Source organism: Eschrichtius robustus, chromosome 11 (genome assembly GCF_028021215.1).
Source record: "Eschrichtius robustus isolate mEscRob2 chromosome 11, mEscRob2.pri, whole genome shotgun sequence".
Taxonomy (NCBI): domain Eukaryota; kingdom Metazoa; phylum Chordata; class Mammalia; order Artiodactyla; family Eschrichtiidae; genus Eschrichtius; species Eschrichtius robustus.
The window spans coordinates 42,890,290-42,909,409 of NC_090834.1; the positions used below are offsets into that span (position 1 = coordinate 42,890,290).

General features: G+C 45.9%; 1 protein-coding gene across 1 annotated transcript in view; it reads left to right on the plus strand.

The window, feature by feature from the left end:
* The first annotated feature begins 241 nt into the window (after positions 1–241).
* The window catches only part of LOC137772184 (transmembrane 4 L6 family member 1-like), a 32,752-nt gene continuing 13,873 nt past the window's right edge, over positions 242–19,120 (plus strand). Inside the window, exons 1-4 of the mRNA XM_068556070.1 lie at positions 242–412; positions 9,142–9,207; positions 13,834–13,979; positions 17,119–17,305. Coding sequence (XP_068412171.1) covers positions 242–412; positions 9,142–9,207; positions 13,834–13,979; positions 17,119–17,305 — 570 coding nt within the window. The remainder of the gene's footprint in view (positions 413–9,141; positions 9,208–13,833; positions 13,980–17,118; positions 17,306–19,120) is intronic.

Below are 19,120 nucleotides of genomic sequence, written 5' to 3' on the forward strand. Positions count from 1 at the left end.
TTAGTCCACGCACCGCCATCTGTAAAGTCAATGTTTTCTCTGCTTTACAAAGGAAACTGAGGCTCAGAGCGGTGAGGTGGCTGGCTCCCCAGGTCACACCTCTTACCAGTGGCAGAGCTGGACTCGCCATCTTTCTCTTGGGGCTCTGAGGCTGATGCACTCTCTCCTGACTCTGCAGTGCCTGGAGCAGGCAGCTTCCTGGTGTTGGTTGTTTCTTTCTCCCTTCCAGGAAGGATTCACCATGTGTTCTGAGACGGGCTCCAGGTACACGGGCCTGCTGCTCTTGGCCTTGGCCATCGCCGCCATCATCGCCAACCTCCTGCTGTACTTTCCCAGCGGACAGGTGCTGGAGCCTGCCAAGATCACAGACTTGGTCTGGTTTTTCCATGGCTTTCTTGGAGCTGGACTCTTGGTAAGAATGAGGTTTAACTACCTTACCTCCTCCAGGTGAATGATGCCCCTAAACAAACTTCAAGTCACAGAGCAATTCATCTCCTCATGGGGCCACGCTCCTAGGGTCCCCAGAGCATGGCCGGCTGCTCCTCCTCTGTACCCCACAACATGTGATACATAAACACCCTCCACACTGGCACCTCGTACTGCAAACATCTCTTTATGTGCCTGCTTCCCCCATTAGCTGTGAGCTCCTTAAGGATACAGTCCAAGTCTCATTCACTGTGGCCTCTAAATTACCTACCTAGCAAAGTGCCGGCTTAGCCTAGAGCTTAGTATGTGGTTGTTATGAAAGATATGCATTAAGAAAAGCACAACAGCAGAGCATTTGTCAAGTCATCAGGTTCCAAGGGGTCATCTTGAAAAATAAATTGTGTAGCTCCCATCAAGGCTTCCCTCGGCTAGATTATGGGGTTGGCAAGTTTTTTCTGTAAAAGGCCAGAGAGTGACTATTTCCAGCTTTGTAGGCCATGTGATCTCTTGTTTCAACTACTCAACTCTGCCGTCCTAGGGCAAAAAGCAGCCATTGACAATATGTAAACAAATGGGCGGAACTGTGTTCCAATAAAACTTTATTTATAAAAACAGGCAACCTGCTGGATTTAGCCCACAAGTTGTAATCCGTTGCCCCCAAGGTAGACACTGAGTGTTTTTCCTTCCTTCCCACCTTTATTTTCATCTGGCTCCTCCTTTCCCAGGCATCCGGGGTCCCTTAGGAAAAGATCATGGGTTAATGTGAGACCCCAGTGCCGGGCACGGAACTCAGCAAATGGAAGGATGAATGTATAAAGGATAAAGAACCCTCAGAAAAAGGTGGCCACCTCCCTTCCTGTTTCTCCTCCCCACACAATAGTAGACGCAGTGATGTCTCAAGTTTCATCCAATGGCCACCTGCCCCTCCCATCCTAGCAGAGCTGGGCCTTCTCTTCCTGCCCAAGAGAACCTCTAAATCAGCAATGCCTCAGCAAAGGTTGTCTGTTTCTCAGCTCAGAGCCCTACCTAAGAGGCAGTACAGACCTAGTTGTCTAACAGACCCTGCTCAAATCATGAATCTGTCCTGACCAGATGTGTGTCCTCCCTGAGCTTCAGTAAAAGGAGAATCACACCATCTTACCAGGAGGTGGGGAGCATTAAATGAGATAACATACATAGAGAACCCCACACATACCTGCAGCCAGTAAAATGCAATCTGTCCTCTTTCCTGGCCCAGATTACCAGTTCCTCCACCTCCTCCCTGGATCCAGCCAAGCACCTGTGTCCTGCCTCTTACCTACCTTGCTTATTTCTGCAGGACAGGTCTGCATTTCTCAGTTCCACCGCCAAGCAAATCATTAAACTCCCCTTAGCCTCACTCTCCTCATCTGTAGAATGTATAGGTACATCGGCACCCAACTTCTCTCAAGATATAGATGAGCAAATACAGTGACTATTGAAAGGTGTTGAGCAGCTTGAGGGAATTTAGGCTTCCTATTTGCAGAATCTCAGAATGTTCACTGAAAGAGAGTGACCCAGAGAGGACATTCCCTGGTCCTGGGGAAAGCAGAGTGGAGCCTGGCTCAGGCAGGGACCAGACACCCTGTCTGCATAGCATCCCTCCATACCAGCCAGCTGTCCAACCCTCTCTCCAATTTTCCAACACAACCTCCCAGGATTTCCTAAAAAGATGCTTACACTTGTATATTCACGGCGAAATGGGGATAAAATAAACAGGACCAAACCAGTCCATGCAGTTGGATAAAGTAAAAACCAATGAGCCATTCCCTTTTCTCTTCTTTCTTTCCTTTTCCTTTTTCCTCCTTTTTCCTTTTCTTTGTTCAGTCCACTTTAGTGTCTACTCTATGCCTTCACTCATGCCTGGCTCTAAGACCAACTAAGGCAGTGGCCATGAGGTTGGAGAGAGGAAGGTGCATTTGAAATGTGGAGTTGGCAGGATCTGAAGAGTGATGGAGGTAAGGGGGCACAAGGAGAAGTCAGGGTGGCTCTGGCATTCTGGCCTGAGCACCTGGGGAGATGGTGGAGGCGTTCCCTGGGGCAGGGACCTCGGGGGGAGGGTAGAGGCTGAGCTTTGTTCCACGTCCCCCCTGAAGGAGCAGAGGATGGTTGGGCTGGGACTGGAGACCTGGGGAGAGGCAACCTTGAGAACCACCATGGAGAGGTGATGTAGAACTCCGGGGACAGTGGGTTTGCCCAGGGCTCGTGAACTGACTGAGAGGAGAAAGAAGCCCAGGTCAAAACCCCAGGGAACCTTGCAAATTGAGAGTATGCAAAGGGAGGGGAGGGGAGGAAGGAGACTGAGAAAAACAGCTAGAAAGTTTCAGGCAAAGTGAAAAAGTGGAAAGTGAGAAAAGTCGGAAAAAAGAAGAGAGAAAGTTTCTAGAAGAAGAGAGGAATCCCAGTGTCAACTGCAGCAGAAGGGACATAGCTGGGACCTGAAAAGCATCTGGTACCCAGCAAGGTGCTGATGGCTCTTGGCTGGCATGGTCCTGAGGGAGGATGGGGACCCCAGACTGCAGAGGGCTGAGGAAGGTGTGGAGGTGAGGAGCTGGGCTCTGAACGGAGGAAGAGAAGCCAATAGGCAGAGCTGCCTTCATGATAACAAAAAAAAAAAAGGCCAGAAAGATCTCAAAAGTCACAAGGGACACAGCAGGCAATGACAAGCACACTGTCCATTTATCATCAGCTCCATGCCAAACACTGTGTAAGGATATGGAAGGGAGAAATCCTGGATTCACAGTTCCTGCCCTTTAATAATCATTGTAACAGGCATTTGCACAAAGGTTTCGAGTGTATCAAATGCTTGCACACATGTTATTTCATTTGTGAGGTGGGATCATCACCTCCATCCTATGGGTAGGGAAATGAGGCCCAAGCAGATTAAGTCATCTGACTGTGGCCACACGGAGGGCGCCCAGCAGAATTAGGACTCAAAACACTCATCTGAGCCCAAAGCCCATAATCTCTCCATTTCTCCCATTTGATGTACACGTGCGCTTGCAACATGGGACACAGAGAAAAAGATGGCACGTGTGAAGCTAAGCCAGCAGAGCCCTACTCTGTACATGCCCTGATGAAACGAGACAGGAAAGTGCCTGCGGGGGGCTGCTCCAGAAAGTCTGCTTTCCAGATGAGAGAGAAAAACCGGACCACGTGAGTCACTGTCTCCCCACCCTCCCTGCCAGGAGGTCAGTCACTCGGGGGCTGAGTTTATACACACAGGGCTCACAGCCATGGTGTGTAAAGTCACATCCAGCAGTATGTCATCTCCTAGGCAGGGAGGTCCCCTGCAACCTCCCCATATTATTGCTGGAAGGCAGCCTCGGGACCTCAGCAGACTAGTGATCTCAGCAAAGCCACGGCCAAGAATAACAGCTCTCTGTTCTCATGAGGCCACAGGCCAACCCAGAATGCCTGGCGGGCTTCTGTGGTTAAAACAGGGCACCTGGGACAAGCATGACATAAACCGAATTCGTTGCTCTAGGGACTGAGACGCAGGGCTCCAGTTTCTTTCCATATGTAACTAATGGCTGTTTTCCAGCAATATTGTTTGCAGACTTGGCAAGACCATTAGGAGGGAGAGGTTAGAACTAGTCCGTGGTGTGGTTTGGGATCACTTGAGGTCTGATTGGAGGTGGAAGGTCTGCAACAGATGGGGGTCTGCCTGACCCAGCAGAGATGGTCCCTATAGGTTCCTTCACCAAGGGAGATGGGAAAACACACAACTAATTCAGCCCAGTGGGGTGAGTACCTGCCACAGTGGAGGCCTGGAGTCTGCAGGAGAGGGAACAGTCAACTCTACCTCTGGGAACCAAGAGAGGCATACCAGAGAAACAGGTATCTGAGCTGTACTGTATAGAATTACAGAATCAGTAGGTATTTGCCAGGCAGAGAAGGGAGGCGCGTGTTCCAAGCAGAGGAAGCAGTTTGTGTAAAGGCAGAGGAGCATCACAGAGTACGATGCATTCATGGAAACTGTGCAGTTTGGTGTGACTGGAGCAAGGGCTGCTTACGTGAAGAAGGGATAGGAAACGGTGCTGAAATGCAGACTTGGGCAACATTCCGTTTGACCTTGTGTACCATGCTGAGGAGCGAGCCCCTTACCCTTGAGTAGCTGACCCACAAATATTCATTGAGCATCTACTATGTGCTAGCACTGTTCTGGGTATTAGCGATACAGTGGAGAAAAAAAAAGCAAACAAAATTCCTACTCTCCTAGGGCTTACATTCTAGTGGAGAAGAGAAAGATCATAAATAATCAACTGCGTGGTGATGTCAGGTGGTGAGCACTAGGAAGAAACTAGAGTAAAGGAATAGATAGACAGCAAGATACTGCCTGAGGAGGTGGTGTTTGAGAAGCCACTTGAATGATTGAAGAATAGCCATGCTGATATTTGGGGGAGGAGCATTCCAAACAGAGGGATTGGCGCATTCTAAGGCCCTGACCTGGGAATGGGCTGAATAATTCCTAGATCTGCAAGAAAACCAATATAGCTAGAACCACATAAAAAAGATTTGGAAGAGAGGGTAGGAAATGAGGTCAGGGGAGAAATGAGCATCCACTAGAACTTTTAAGCAGGAGAGAAGCATGCCCAGGTGCCACCAACCTATGACAATTCTGACTTGAATCCATCGCTTCATCCTGACCCCCATGTTGGAGCCTGGTTTGCTGGAAATGCCAAGCTATGCTCCCCAGAAGGTGCTTGGAAACACTCTTAGCACCCACCTCCTCCAGGGTGGTTCCAAAAGCTCTCATTTGTCAGGCCCAAACTTGTACCCTTGCCACACAATCTCCAGTTGACCCTCCCATTTGACTCAAGGGAGCTTTGGGTCTCCCAAAGGCCCAGCAATAAGACAGAAGAATCAGTAATTCCTGTTGCCAGAGAATCATCAGAACTAGGAAAAGAAACTCAAAAAAGGGAGAGCATTACCTCTTCTCCAGGTTATGAGTGTACAGCGACCTGAGGCTCAAAGCTGCCCTCAGCCATCCCCCAGGGAAGCCAGGAGTCCCGGCCCGTCTCTTCCTACCTGGGAGGTTCCCATCAGCTCTATATCCCAGCACAGAGTTACCATGAGATAACTTTGAGAATCTGAGATTTTTGTGAAAATACTTCACTTAAAGAAATATATATCATTGAATAAATGGGAAATACACACGTCCATCACACCAGTCAGGTTTCTCTAGAAAATTTTAATATGCCTCATTCGTGCGATAAACAGTGCAGGGTATACCGTCATTCAGTAATTTGCGTGAGGTCCGCAGAAAGCACCAGCAGTTCTGATCTTTGTCTTCTCCTCTGGGGCTAAGAATTCAGGTATGTGACCTGCTTTATATCAGTGTAGGGAAGAAAGAAAATACGGCCGAAGACCAGGAAGGGAAAGGGAAAGAGTGGGCTGGCAGACCCTTAATAATGCTCTTCCTCTCCTCTCTCACCTCCTCAGCTCACAAATCGTACTCTGTTTAAGGCATCTTGGAACTGAACATTTGAACTGGAAAGAATCTTAGACATCAATATTTTAACAGTTCTTACTTTATGGATTTTTTTGTGTGATGTCATTTCCTGCAAATGAAAGTTACCATCCCTTTATTCCTCATCTAGCCTTGATTTATGCCATCTCACCTTCAGCTTTGGTATTTTTTTGTTTGTTTTTGTTTTTTGGCCACACTGTGTGGCTTGTGGGATCTTAGTTCCCCTGACCAGGGATTGAACTTGGGCCCAAGGCAGTGAAAGCACAGAGTCCTAAGCAAGTCCCTGGTTTCTTTTTTCTTCTTTTAAATTTTTAAAAAGATGTCATTGAAGTATAGTTGATTTACAATGTTGTGTTAATTTCTGCTGTACAGCAAAGTGATTCAGTAGTACATATGTATAGCCTTTTTCATATTCTTTTCCATTATGGTTTATCACAGGATATTGAATATAGTTCCCTGTGCTATACAGTAGGGCCTTGTTGTTTTTATAGAGTTAAAACAGAGATCCAAGAGTGGTTAGGCTAGATGCAGATCATAGAGCTAGTGTACGGCATAGCCAGGTGTAGAATGCAGGTCTCTGGGCTCTCATCTGTTGACGCTTAAAAGATGCCCAAAGCAGCAGACAGAGGTGGCTCAGAGGGGCAGTGCCTTGGTGGGGTCAGTTCTGGCCAAGGTCTGATGGGCAGCATTGCAGATCAGGAATCCCATCTTGTCTGTGCACAAAGTAAAACCTCTCAGGGAATCTGATCAACACTAACCAAGCTCACCAAAGCTCAACTGATAAAAATGTCAGTGTATTTATCCCAAGGAGAACCAAGGAGAAATACTCTTGCCAGGAAAAGGGGTGGGGGGCGGGGAATGCAGGGCTTTCTCTCCCCTGTGTCCATGGCTGTGGTATGCAGCGTGGTGGGAGCCAAACGGAGTTGGGTTTGAAACACTCTCTACAGCAGGCCAGCTGAGAGATTTCAGGCAAGGCACTTGTCTCTCCAAGTCTCAGTTCCTCTCTCGGTGACATGTGGATATCAGTAGTAGCCACAACCTGTGGTTAGGATGAGCATTGTAGGAGATCATGTGGAGAGCGCTCGGTCCCAAGCCCGGCTCATGGATCGTGCTCATTCAATGGCCACTGTAAGAGAGCGGGAGCAAGGGATGCCTAACCATCACTGTACCTAGTGTTACGGAGTTGCCCCATTTCCACTAAAGAGAGCCGACGGTAAGGCAGACTCAGCACACTCTTCCCCAACACAGCAGACACGCACAGGCAAGTCCTAAAACCGTGGTTCTCCTTTTACTAGATGCTGTGTCACTGTCCTGGCCCCCATCAAGTCTTCCTAAAGTTTGCAAAACACCTGGGAGTGGGCCAGAGTTTGGCGCAGTGTCTGTCTGTTTTGCTTTACCAGGAATTGGATACCTTTAGGAGGGGTATGCATTCTCCCGTTCTCTCCACAGTCCCCACCACTCCCTATTGTCTCATACCAGGACACGTTTTCTTACTTAAAATTACCAACTTGGGAATTCCCTGGTGGTCCAGTGGTTAGGACTCCGCGCTTCCACTGCAGGGGCCACGGGTTCGATCCCTGGTCGGGGAACTAAGATCCCACAAGCCACGCGACTCAGCCAAAAGAAAAAAAAAAGTTACCTGCTTGGCCACTAAAGGCATGAGAGTTTGCAACCGCCACCACCACCTTAGACTATCAGGTGAAAGAATACATCCGTGTAGGCAACAGTCATCTTTAGCATCAGTCACATACCCATACATTCCCCAGGGTACATCTTGGTAACCTTGGTGAGAAGTAGGGATTTCCCAGATGCCTACATCAGCAAACACATTTACCAACTATCTCTCAGGGTGAGGTGATTTTTTTTCATAAAGTTAAGTTCATCCATTATGTATTTATTTCTTGCTCCTAACCCATGGCCCTATCATGCCCCTACCTTCCTCCTACCCCACAGTGCCAGAAGAAACATGGCGAAATGTCATCATAGATTTTACCACCATACCACTGAGTCCTGATTGATTCCATGTTGGGCACCGTGGTAGGCGCTGCTGAACCAGCACTCAGAACCCAGTGGTAAAAGGAGAATGAGCACGCTCAGAGCGACAGGATGGAGTGACTGGAAGGAAGGAACCATTCATTTTGCCGGGGGTGGATGAGGGGGTCACGGAACACTACAAAGAGGAGATGTATTGGTTTCCCATAGCTGCTATAATAAATTACCACAAACTTGGTGGCTTAAAACATCAGAAATCTATTCTCTCACAGTTCTGGAGGCCAGAAGCTCTCAGTAAATGTGTTGGCGGGGCCCCCTGTTCTCAGCTGTAAGGGAAAATCATTCCTTGCCTCTTGCAGCTTCTGGTGGCTGTTGGCATTCTTTGGCTTGTAAAGACATTACTCCAGTCTCTGCCTCTGTCTCCATATCACCTTCTCCTCTGTGTGTCTCTCAGAACTCCTTCTGCTTCTCTCTCATAGGGATACATGTGATTGCATTTAGGGCTCACCCAGATAATCCAGGATAAACTCCTCCTGTTAAGATTCCCAACTCAGGGACTTCCCTGGTGGTGGCGCAGTGGTTAAGAATCCGCCTGCCAATGCAGGGGACACGGGTTTGAGCCCTGGTCTGGGAAGATCCCACATGCCGCGGAGCAACTAAGCCTGTGCGCCACAACTACTGAGCCTGCGCTCTGCAACAAGAGAAGCCACCACAATGAAAAGCCCATGCACCACAACGAAGACCCAAGGCAGTCAGAAATAAGTAAATAAATAAATAATAAAGATCCCAACTCAATCATATCTGTTGTCATATAAGGTAATATTCACAGGTCCCAGGATTCAGAAGTGAATATATCTTTGGCGAGGGGGGGCGGGAAGCCTTTTTGTTCAGCCTACTACAAAAGATAACATTTGAATTGACCCTTTGTGGGTGAATAGTTTATCTGATGGCAAAGGGTGAAGGGCATATTCAAAAGCCCAGAGGCAGGAAGGTCCCAGGTCTCTCCTGGGGGCCCATAAGGTGTTGTGTCAAGAGGTCTCGATGGAGGAGAGGTGAGGCTCTGGTGGCAGGTCAGGAGCAGGGCATGAGGGCTCACATACAATGTCCAGGACCTGTGTTGTGTCCTACAGGCAATGAGGAATCATTAGACATTTTTAAATAGCTTGAGTTTTGGAACTTTGTTCTGAAAAGGTAACATTCCCTTCATTACAAGAGCATCTTCTTTGCCACAGGTTATGGTGCCAGCACTGATGCTGTTGAGGGGAGGTGGAGAGGACTGCTGTGCTCACAGATGTGGTGTAAGTACTGTGGGGTCTACAGAATGTTTAGACTCCCACCCATACCCCCAAAAGGGCTTACTTCCTAGACTGCAAGCTTTCTCTCTTCTGAAGGCCAGACTATTAACCCATTGACCATAGTCTAGTACTTCTAATACCCTTCTTTCATTTATTTAGTTTTATTGAAGTATAGTTGATTTACAATATTGTGTTAGTTTCAGGTGTGGAGCATAGTGATTCAGTATTTTTGCAGATTATACTCCATTACAGGTTATTACAAGATCATGGGTATAATTCCTTGTGCTATATAGTATATCTTTGTTGGTTATCTATTTTATACATAATAGTTTGTATCTGTTAATCCCATATGCCTAATTTGTCCCACTCCCCTTCCCTCCCGCCTTTGGTAACCATGAGTTTGTTTTCTGTATCTGTGAGTCTGTTTCTGTTTTGCATATACATCCACTTGTATTATTTTTTAGATTCCACATCTAAGTGACTAATACTTCCTTTTAAAGTACAGTGATATTATGCAGGGCTCTCTCCAACAGTGATGAGGGTTATTGCATGAGATCCCAGGAAGAATGAGCCTGGAGAGGGTATAAAGAGAGCTGTTAACACACAAAGCCTGTGAGCTCTGGTGGACCAGCTTGCCAGGGTTTGGTTGGTTGTTTCTATCTGTCTTTCTGTCTGTGGGAAGGTCTAGAACCCTCCATCCTCTGGTTTTCTCATTTCCCTAATAGCCAGTAGATTAACACATCCTAGAACTGGGATTTGAGCAAGAAGGGAATTGGAGATTTTACTGTCAAAAACTCTTTCACAGATACTCTCTTACAATCGCCCCATAAAGAACAGAAGGCTGACACTCTGTAAGTGTATCCATTTTGTATTTATGTCTTGTTCCTGACATGTGGCCCTCTTATACCACTGCTCTTTCTACTGCCCAACACTGCTGGAAGAAACCAATGGAAATGTCACCACAAATTTTACAAACTTGTCTACATTTGATGAATAAGAAAGGAAAAGCCCAGAAAGGCTGAGTGGGCTGCCCAGATTCGCATGGCTGTAATCTTAGAGCTGGAATGGACATATAGGACTATTTACACAACTCCAGGAAGAGTATAAGCTGCTTTCTTCAAGGCAAGGTCCACAGTTATCATCTACATACTCCCAGATGCCTGACACACAGTCGGCTCTCAAGACACACCCAGTGAAGTCAGGTCTGGCTGAGCGGGGACTCGTCTTGGTCTCCTGACCCCCAAGATCATGCTCTTTCCCACATACAAACCTGCTTACCAAGGTCCCTGCTCACAGCAAGCTGTTCACTGTTCTTATATTCCTAGTTCATACACTGTCTCACTTCTTTTCTGCTCCCAGAGTCACCTCACCCAACCCTTGCAGTCCCCAGTCAGACCCTCCACAGAGATCTTAGCCACCAGGTCATTTGAGGACCATCTCCAAGGAGCTCCCTGAGTCATTCCATTCAACTCCAGCCAGCCCCTCCCTCACTTCCTGTGGTAAGAAAGACACAATATGGACGTGTCAGGAATAAGAGCTCATGCTTTGAAGCAAACGAGTCCCTCAGCTTTGCCCCAATTTAATGCACTAATATGCCAGAAGGTTGCGTCTCCCAGACACTTGCCTCACTGTCACACTCATTCACCCATCCAGTCAACACGTTTACGGAGTCTGTACACAGTACAAGGCCCCGTGTTGACCGCTGACTCAGGCATTAGAAAAATGACTATTCATTTATTCATCCAATCATACAACACTTACTGAACACCCACCACCAGGATGGCGAGTAGGTTTCATTTAGTTTCAAACAAAGCCAATACCAATTGGTCAGTTGTTCTGTTTTGAGGACTGTGGTGCTTTTTCTTCTAGGGGAAGAGTGCTGAGATCAATTACTGATGTCTGCTGTGAGTGCAGACTAGGAGACTAGCAGCACACCTATATTACGTGCCAGGCAGTGCGTAGGCTCTAAGAGTTCAGTGATGAATAAGTTACATTTCCTGCTCACAATTTTGTAGTGCGTGATTTCATTTGTTACAATTGCAAATGGAACGCCGATGTATGATAAAAAACCCTCCAGAAAGTAGGCATAGAGGGAATTTACCTTAACATAATAAAGGCCATATATGACAAACCCACAGTCAACATCATTCTCAATGGTGAAAAATTGAAACCATTTCCTCTAAGATGAGGAACAAGACAAGGTTGCCCACTGTCACCACTATTATTCAACATAGTTTTGGAAGTTTTAGCCACAGCAATCAGAGAAGAAAAAGAAATAAAAGGAATCCAAACTGGAAAAGAAGAAGTAAAACTGTCACTGTTTGCAGATGACATGATACTATACATAGAGAATCCTAAAAATGCCACCAGAAAACTACTAGAGCTAAACAATGAATTTGGTAAAGTTGCAGGATACAAAATTAATGCACAGAAATCTCTTGCATTCCTATACACTAATGATGAAAAATCTGGAAGAGAAATTATGGAAACACTCCCATTTACCATTGCAACAAAAAGAATAAAATACCTAGGAATAAACCTACCTAGGGAGACAAAAGACCTGTATGCAGAAAACTGTAAGACACTGATGAAAGAAATTAAAGATGATATCAACAGATGGAGAGATATACCATGTTCTTGGATTGGAAGAATCAATATTGTGAAAATGACTATACTACCCAAAGCAATCTACAGATTCAATGTAATCCCTATCAAATTACCAATGGTATTTTTTATGGAACTAGAACAAATCATCTTAAAATTTGTATGGAGACACAAAAGACCCCGAATAGCCAAAGCAGTCTTGAGGGAAAAAAACGGAGCTGGAGGAATCAGACTCCCTGACTTCAGACTATACTACAAAGCTACAGTAATCAAGACAATATGGTACTGGCACAAAAAACAGAAACATAGATCAGTGGAACAAGATAGAAAGCGCAGAGATAAACCCACACACCTATGGTTAACTAATCTATGACAAAGGAGGCAAAGATATACAATGGAGAAAAGACAGTCTCTCCAATAAGTGGTGCTGGGAAAACTGGACAGCTACATGTAAAAGAATGAAATTAGAACACTCCCTATCACCATACACAAAAATAAACTCAAAATGGATTCGAGACCTAAATGTAAGACTGGGCACTATAAAACTCTTAGAGGAAAACATAGGAAGAACACTCTTTGACATAAATCACAGCAAGATCTTTTTTGATCCACCTCCTAGAGTAATGGAAATAAAAACAAAAATAAATAAATGGGACCTAATGAAACTTCAAAGCTTTTGCACAGCAAAGGAAACCATAAACAAGACGAAAAGACAACCCTCAGAATGGGAGAAAATATTTGCAAATGAATCAATGGACAAAGCATTAATCTCCAAATATATAAACAGCTCATGCAGCTCAATATCAAAACAACAAACAGCCCAATCCAGAAATGGGCAGAAGACCTAAAGAGACATTTCTCCAAAGAAGACATACAGATGGCCAAGAAGCACATGAAAAGCTGCTCAACATCACTAATTATTAGAGAAATGCAAATCAAAACTACAATGAGGTATCACCTCACACCAGTTAGAATGAGCATCATCAGAAAATCTACGAACAGCAAATGTTGGAGAGGGTGTGGAGTAAAGGGAACCCTCTTGCACTGTTGGTGGGAATGTAAATTGATACAGTCACTATGGAGAACAGTATGGAGGTTCCTTAAAAAACTAAAAATGGAATTGCCATATGACCCAGCAATCCCACTACTGGGCATATACCCAGAGAAAACCATAATTCAAAAAGACACATGCACCCAAATGTTCATTGCAGCACTATTTACAATAGCCAGGTCATGGAAGCAACCTAAATGCCCATCAACAGATGAATGGATGAAGAACATGTGACACATATATACAATGGAATATTACTGAGCCATAAAAAGAAATGAAATTGAGTTATTTGTACTGAGGTGGATGGACCTAGAGTCTGTCATACAGAGTGAAGTAAGTCAGAAAGAGAAAAACAAATACCATATGCTAACACATATATATGGAATCTAAATAAAAAAAAAAAAAAAAGAAGGTTCTGAAGAGCCTAGGGGCAGGATAGGAATAAAGATGCAGACGTAGAGAATGGACTTGAGGACACAGGGAGGGGGAAGGGTAAGTTAAGGCGAAGTGAGAGAGTGGCATGGACATATATACACTACCAAATGTGAAATAGATAGCTACTGGGAAGCACTGAATAACACAGGGAGATCAGCTCAGTGCTTTGTGACCACCTAGAAGGGTGGGATAGGAAGGGTGGGAGGGAGATGCAAGAGGGAGGGGATATGGGGATATATGTATGCATATAGCTGATTCACTTTGTTATATAGCAGAAACTAACACAACATTGTAAAGCAATTATACTGCAATAAAGATGTTTAAAAAAAAAGAATTGCAAATGGAGCAGATGAATGGACATAGGTCTTCTCAGCTCTAGTGCCCCCATTTTTTTGTGTGCATTTGGGAAGCAAAACAAGGATGCCCACCAGATCGATTCCCCTCTTCAATTTGCCAGGAAGCTCAGCATGGATCTTTCAAAAGGACCACCACCTCCCTCTGCATTGCTGCACTGAATTTCTAATTCTGTTCCATTGCAGATGCTGTTCCCTGTGCTCCTGGCCATACAGGGCACTGTGGGCGCCGTGTATTGTGTGGTCATTTCTTCCCTGGGTTTGCTCAGTGGCCCCCTCTGTGACACAGGCAGTGGAAACTACACCTACCCGTTCAGGAATTACTCCCTGGAGTGAGTAGCATTTATGGCCTTGGGTCCGTGTCTAACATCTAAAGATGATACCGTGATGACCACCAAGAGTGTGTGCTCTGAGAACTGACTATGCAGTAGTGGGGCCAGGTACCTCCATTCATACTTGGTGTCTTGCTCCTCTCTCTGTACCAGATTGACATTTTTATTCCCAAATCACCAGTCTCTAGAGGTGATTGGCCAAGGCAAGCTGTGCCCATGAATTAAGCAGTTCACCCAAGGTATTCAGTATAATACCTTGACTTCACTTGCCCCCATTATTAAACACAGGTGAACATGTGCTGAGGGCTTGCTTAGTACTGACTAGGCGCTGTGATAAGAGAAGGGATTCCAAAAGAAGGATAAGACCACTTGCCTATTTACAACTTGCCTGTTCACAGTCTAATTGGGGAGACAATAGTCAAATTTGGGGTTTGTTTTGTGACGATCTCAGCCTATCAATAAGCAATGTTGTGGTTGGACCAGCCCTTGTGGTTCTTATTATGATTGCAAGACGCCCTTTAGCAAGAACCATCAAGAAACTTTGAAAAAATAAAGATTTCTTACATACAGGACCTGGTAATTACACAGCACACCTGGGGTCACACAGCAAGGTCAGGGGGGAGGGGAGGTGGGGGGGTAGGGAGCGCAGGTGCATGGGCCTGGGGTTCTGCTTTTATCGGGTTTGAGGCTGGGGGTCTAGTGTTTCGCAGGCTCACTCTTTACTGATGAACTTACAACATAAAAGCAGGAATTTAAAACACAGGAATAGAAAAAATAAGTGGCCCAAAAGGTCGGTTATTGAAATCAACCAAGATCACTAAAACAAAGGAGCCTCAGTCAGGCTTTTACCTAGGTGTGAAGCTGGCACTGTGTTGATCTGAGATAGCCCTCTTTCAAGCGGATGCCTCACAATCAAAGCTTAAATCAGGCACTTGCATTACAAAAAGAAAAACCAACTGTCAGGGTTTACACTGCAGGGTTGCACAAATATCCTTAAATGGCAGCCCCTGTGATGCCCACTGATTTTCCTAAAGGAATAAGGAAAGAAACTCAGCACCACTGACTGAGAAAGACACTGCTTCTCTTCTCATTTCACGTTCTCTCCCTGGTAGAGCTCATCCATCCCCATGGCTTTCAGAACCCTCCATCTACCCATATAAATAATCCCCAAATGTCTATCTCCAGCCCAGATCTTTCTTCTGAATTCCTGACTCAGATACCAAATTACCTCTTTGAGATTTCCTCTTGTGAATTTCAGATCATTTCAATATTTAAATGTCCAAACCCTTGATGTTCCCTTGCCAATTTCCTGTCTGTCATCCCCAGCCCATTAGATGGCACCCAAAACCTGTGAGTCATTGATTATTCTCCCTTCTGCATCCCAAGTTCAATCCACCACCAAATCCTGTGAGTTCTACCTCACCAGTGCACCTTGAATCTGGCCGCTGCTCTTCGCCTAGTCTGTCATCACCCCGTTCCAAATCTGCAACACCCTTTGCTTCCGTGTCTACACCAGCCCTCCAGCAAGCATCCCAGCTCCATTTTCCCCTTCAATCCTTTCGCTGTAGATGAGCCCGGAGGGGCTTTGTAAAATGTAAAAGTACTCATTAAGGCCAAGAAATCTTTACATTTAAGGAACTTGCAATCTCATTGAGAACTCAATAGACGAGTATGGATATGGGTGAAGGCAGAGATACCAAATAATATATAACTCCATGAAACAGGGCCTGAAAACCTATTCCGTTTTCTCTTTGTCCAACGAGAACCCTCTGATTCCAAATATTCCTTAGAGTTTTTGCTTGCCTGCTGTTTCCTCTTATAATGCACTGCGTTCCCCTTGGCTGCTGCCTCCTTCAAGGCCAGGTGACTCCATCCTTCCCCCACGAAACCCTCTCCAGCTACTCTAAACCTCTAGACCTCCCCGTTTTATGATAATAATTATAAATATATCGCCCACAGTGCCTACTGCATGGCAGACACTGTGCTAATATCTAATCCTCCCAACCCACTCGATGGTATTGATGTTATTTTTTAGCCCCATTTTACATATAAGGAAGCTGATATACAGAAACACTTAGGAAACTATTGGGGCCAGGGAAGGCTGCATATTGACACATATATCAATCAATGGTATATTGATTATTTTGAGTGAAAGTTACTTAAGAAAGAGATGATGCAAGAAGCCCATTCTGACCCTCCTCTCTTGTCTCCCTGAAAGCAGGAAATAAATCTCTCATGTGAAAGGTGCACTCCCTACATCTGGGGCTAGAAGGACACCCTTATTGCCAGAGATAGAGAGTTCAGGGCCAAGGAGTCTGTATGAACAGGCCTTGTTACTTCCTTAATTTACTACCAAGCTCCAACTGTTTAGATTCTTTACTAATTAAGCACCCAAACCTAAGTTTCTTTGTCCTGTCAATTTCTCTCAAATTTGTTTCTTTGTCGGAAGAGTGTAAAAGCTGCCTCCTTTGGGGAATTCCCTGGTGGTCCAGTGGTTAGAACTCTGCGCTCTCATTGGTGAGGGCCCAGGTTCAATCCCTGGCTGGGGAACTAAATTCCCACAAGCTGCGTGGGGTGTGGCCCAAAAAAAAAAAAAAAAAAGCTGCCACCTTTGGCCACTACTTTAGGTCTCATTTCTACGAGACCTCCAGGGGCATGCATTAAATTTTGTTTCTCTTTCTCCTGTTAATCTGTGTTGTGTCAATTTTATTATTAGTCCAGCCACAAGAACTCAAGACATGTAGAGGGGGACATTTTACTCCCCCCGCCGACAAAGCTTATCAAGAACTTCCTAGTGAAGAAGCTGGAGTTAGGATCTGGGTCTGTGGGACTTCAGAGCCCGAGCTCTTAACCAATCCTTACTGCCCCTGAGATCTTTAGAGCAGTTCAAATCTTGCACCACACAATTTCCCGCTTCTTCCTGGCTATGTCTGTACCCACAATGCCTTGCTCAGATGCTGTGCTGTTACAGGGAAAGATGGTGTGTTCGACCCTCGACCAATGGGCAGTCATGAATGTACTACGCTTATGAAGATGAGAGCGATGTAATAGACTAGTGCCTCTCACATGCTTGTAAATGGCAGTTCTCTCCCTTTCCTGTCTCTCAAAGCCAGGCTAATTGTCTCCCCTGTCCTGGCAGCAACAGCTACTTACTCAACCAGCCCACCTGGGCTACCTGCCAAGAGCCTGAGCACATCGTCCTCTGGAACGTGGTCTTGTTCTCCATCCAGCTGGGGATCGGCGTGGTAGAAGCTGTCCTTTGCCTCAGCCAAGTCGTCAGTGGACTCTGTGATATCTTCTGTGGTACATGCGTCCGAAAAGGACAGGTTGGTGCTTCTAGAACCCAGGAATGTTCAAGTCATTTCCCCTGACCTGTTTCTCACATCTCCCTCCTGCCCCAACCTCACACTCCCAGGGGTAATCCAGTAACCAGGAAGTGCCTTTTGAAATGTCGAACTTCATTTGCCACTTGGGGCTTAATTTTCTTTCAGGTGACCATAACTGGCTTATGACCAGCCTAAGACATCACAACTGATTGGCAGAGTTCCCCGGCTTCAGAAGGACTGGATTTGGTGAATATTTCAGTGATATCATATGGTATTTGTCTTTCTTGAAACAAACACTTTTAAGAACTCAATCTACCATACAAGCCATGGCAGTTCCCAAAGAGGCATCAGATAGGGTTTCTGCTTCAGGAAGCTTGCAAACTAATGGATCTTGCATAGCTGACTGCTTCCACAGATGATATCCAACTTTGTACAAATAAGAAAAAAAAGCAAATGCTATACAGCTTGGTAAGTAAACAGAGCCAATGGCAAATTTTTAAAAGGTGCCTTCTCCTCCAGGTCGATGCCCATTTGGGGTGGAATAATGTTCCCCCCAGAATTCGTATTTAACAGGAACCTCAGAAGTGACCTTATTTGGAAATAGGGTATTTGTTGATGTGATTAATTAAAATGAGGTCATACTAGATTAGGGTGGACTCTAAATCTAATATGACCAGTGTCCTTGTAAGAAGAGAAGAAACACGCACAGAGAAGGCCACATGAAGATGTAGGCAGAAATTGAAGTTATGCTGCCACAAACCAAGTGATGCCAAAGATTGCTGGCAACCATCAGAAGCTAAGAGAGAGACATGGTGCAGATTCTTCCTCTGAGACTCCAGGACCAGCCACCTCTCGATTTCAGACTTCTAGCCTCCAGAACTATGAGTGGATACATTTCTGGGGTTGTTTGTTTGTCTGTTTGTTTGTTTTGGCCATGCCATGCAGCTTGCAGGATCTTAGTTCCACGACCAGGGATTGAACCCGTGCCCTCGGCAGTGAAAGCACAGAGTCCTAACCAATGGACCACCAGGGAATTCCCAAGTTTCTGTTGTTTTTTTGTTGGTTTTTTTGTTTTGTTTTGTTTTTATGAAGATTTTTTTTAATTAATTAATTTATTTTTGGCTGTGTTGGGTCTTCGTTTCTGTGCGAGGGCTTTCTCTAGTTGTGGCAAGTGGGGGCCACTCTTCATCGCGGTGCGTGGGCCTCTCACTATCGCGGCCTCTCTTGTCGCGGAGCACAGGCTCCAGACGCGCAGGCTCAGTAGCTGTGGCTCACGGGCTTAGTTGCTCCGCAGCATGTGGGATCTTCCCAGACCAGGGCTCGAACCCGTGTCCCCTGCATTAGCAGGCAGATTCTCAACCACTGCGCCACCAGGGAAGCCCTCTGTTGTTTTAAGACACCCAGTTAGTCGTAGTTTGTTACAGCAGCCCTCAGACACCCATACACAGTCCCACACCAGGGCGCGGGCAAGCCAGGCACGGGCTGGATCTCAGCCCCCCACTCAAGCTGGACCACTGCCTTGTACAGAAACGTTTATCCTACTCAAATGAAGGTAGCCCTGCTGATGTCACAAATGCCCGGCTGCCCTGCTACCCCAGGCTGTTCCTTCAGCTTCCCTTTAGCCCTCCCACTGACACAAGGCAGATACACAACCCCCAGAAAGAGAGGTACCCAGAATCCTGCAATGAGCCCAGAACTGAACTGGCTCCCGAGACTGTTCCCTCAGCCCTGACAATGCTGAGGTTTTCATCCCTGTGAGAAAACTGGGCTTAGGGAGGGGAAGTCTTTAAAACAGTTGGTCCGTCAGATTGAATG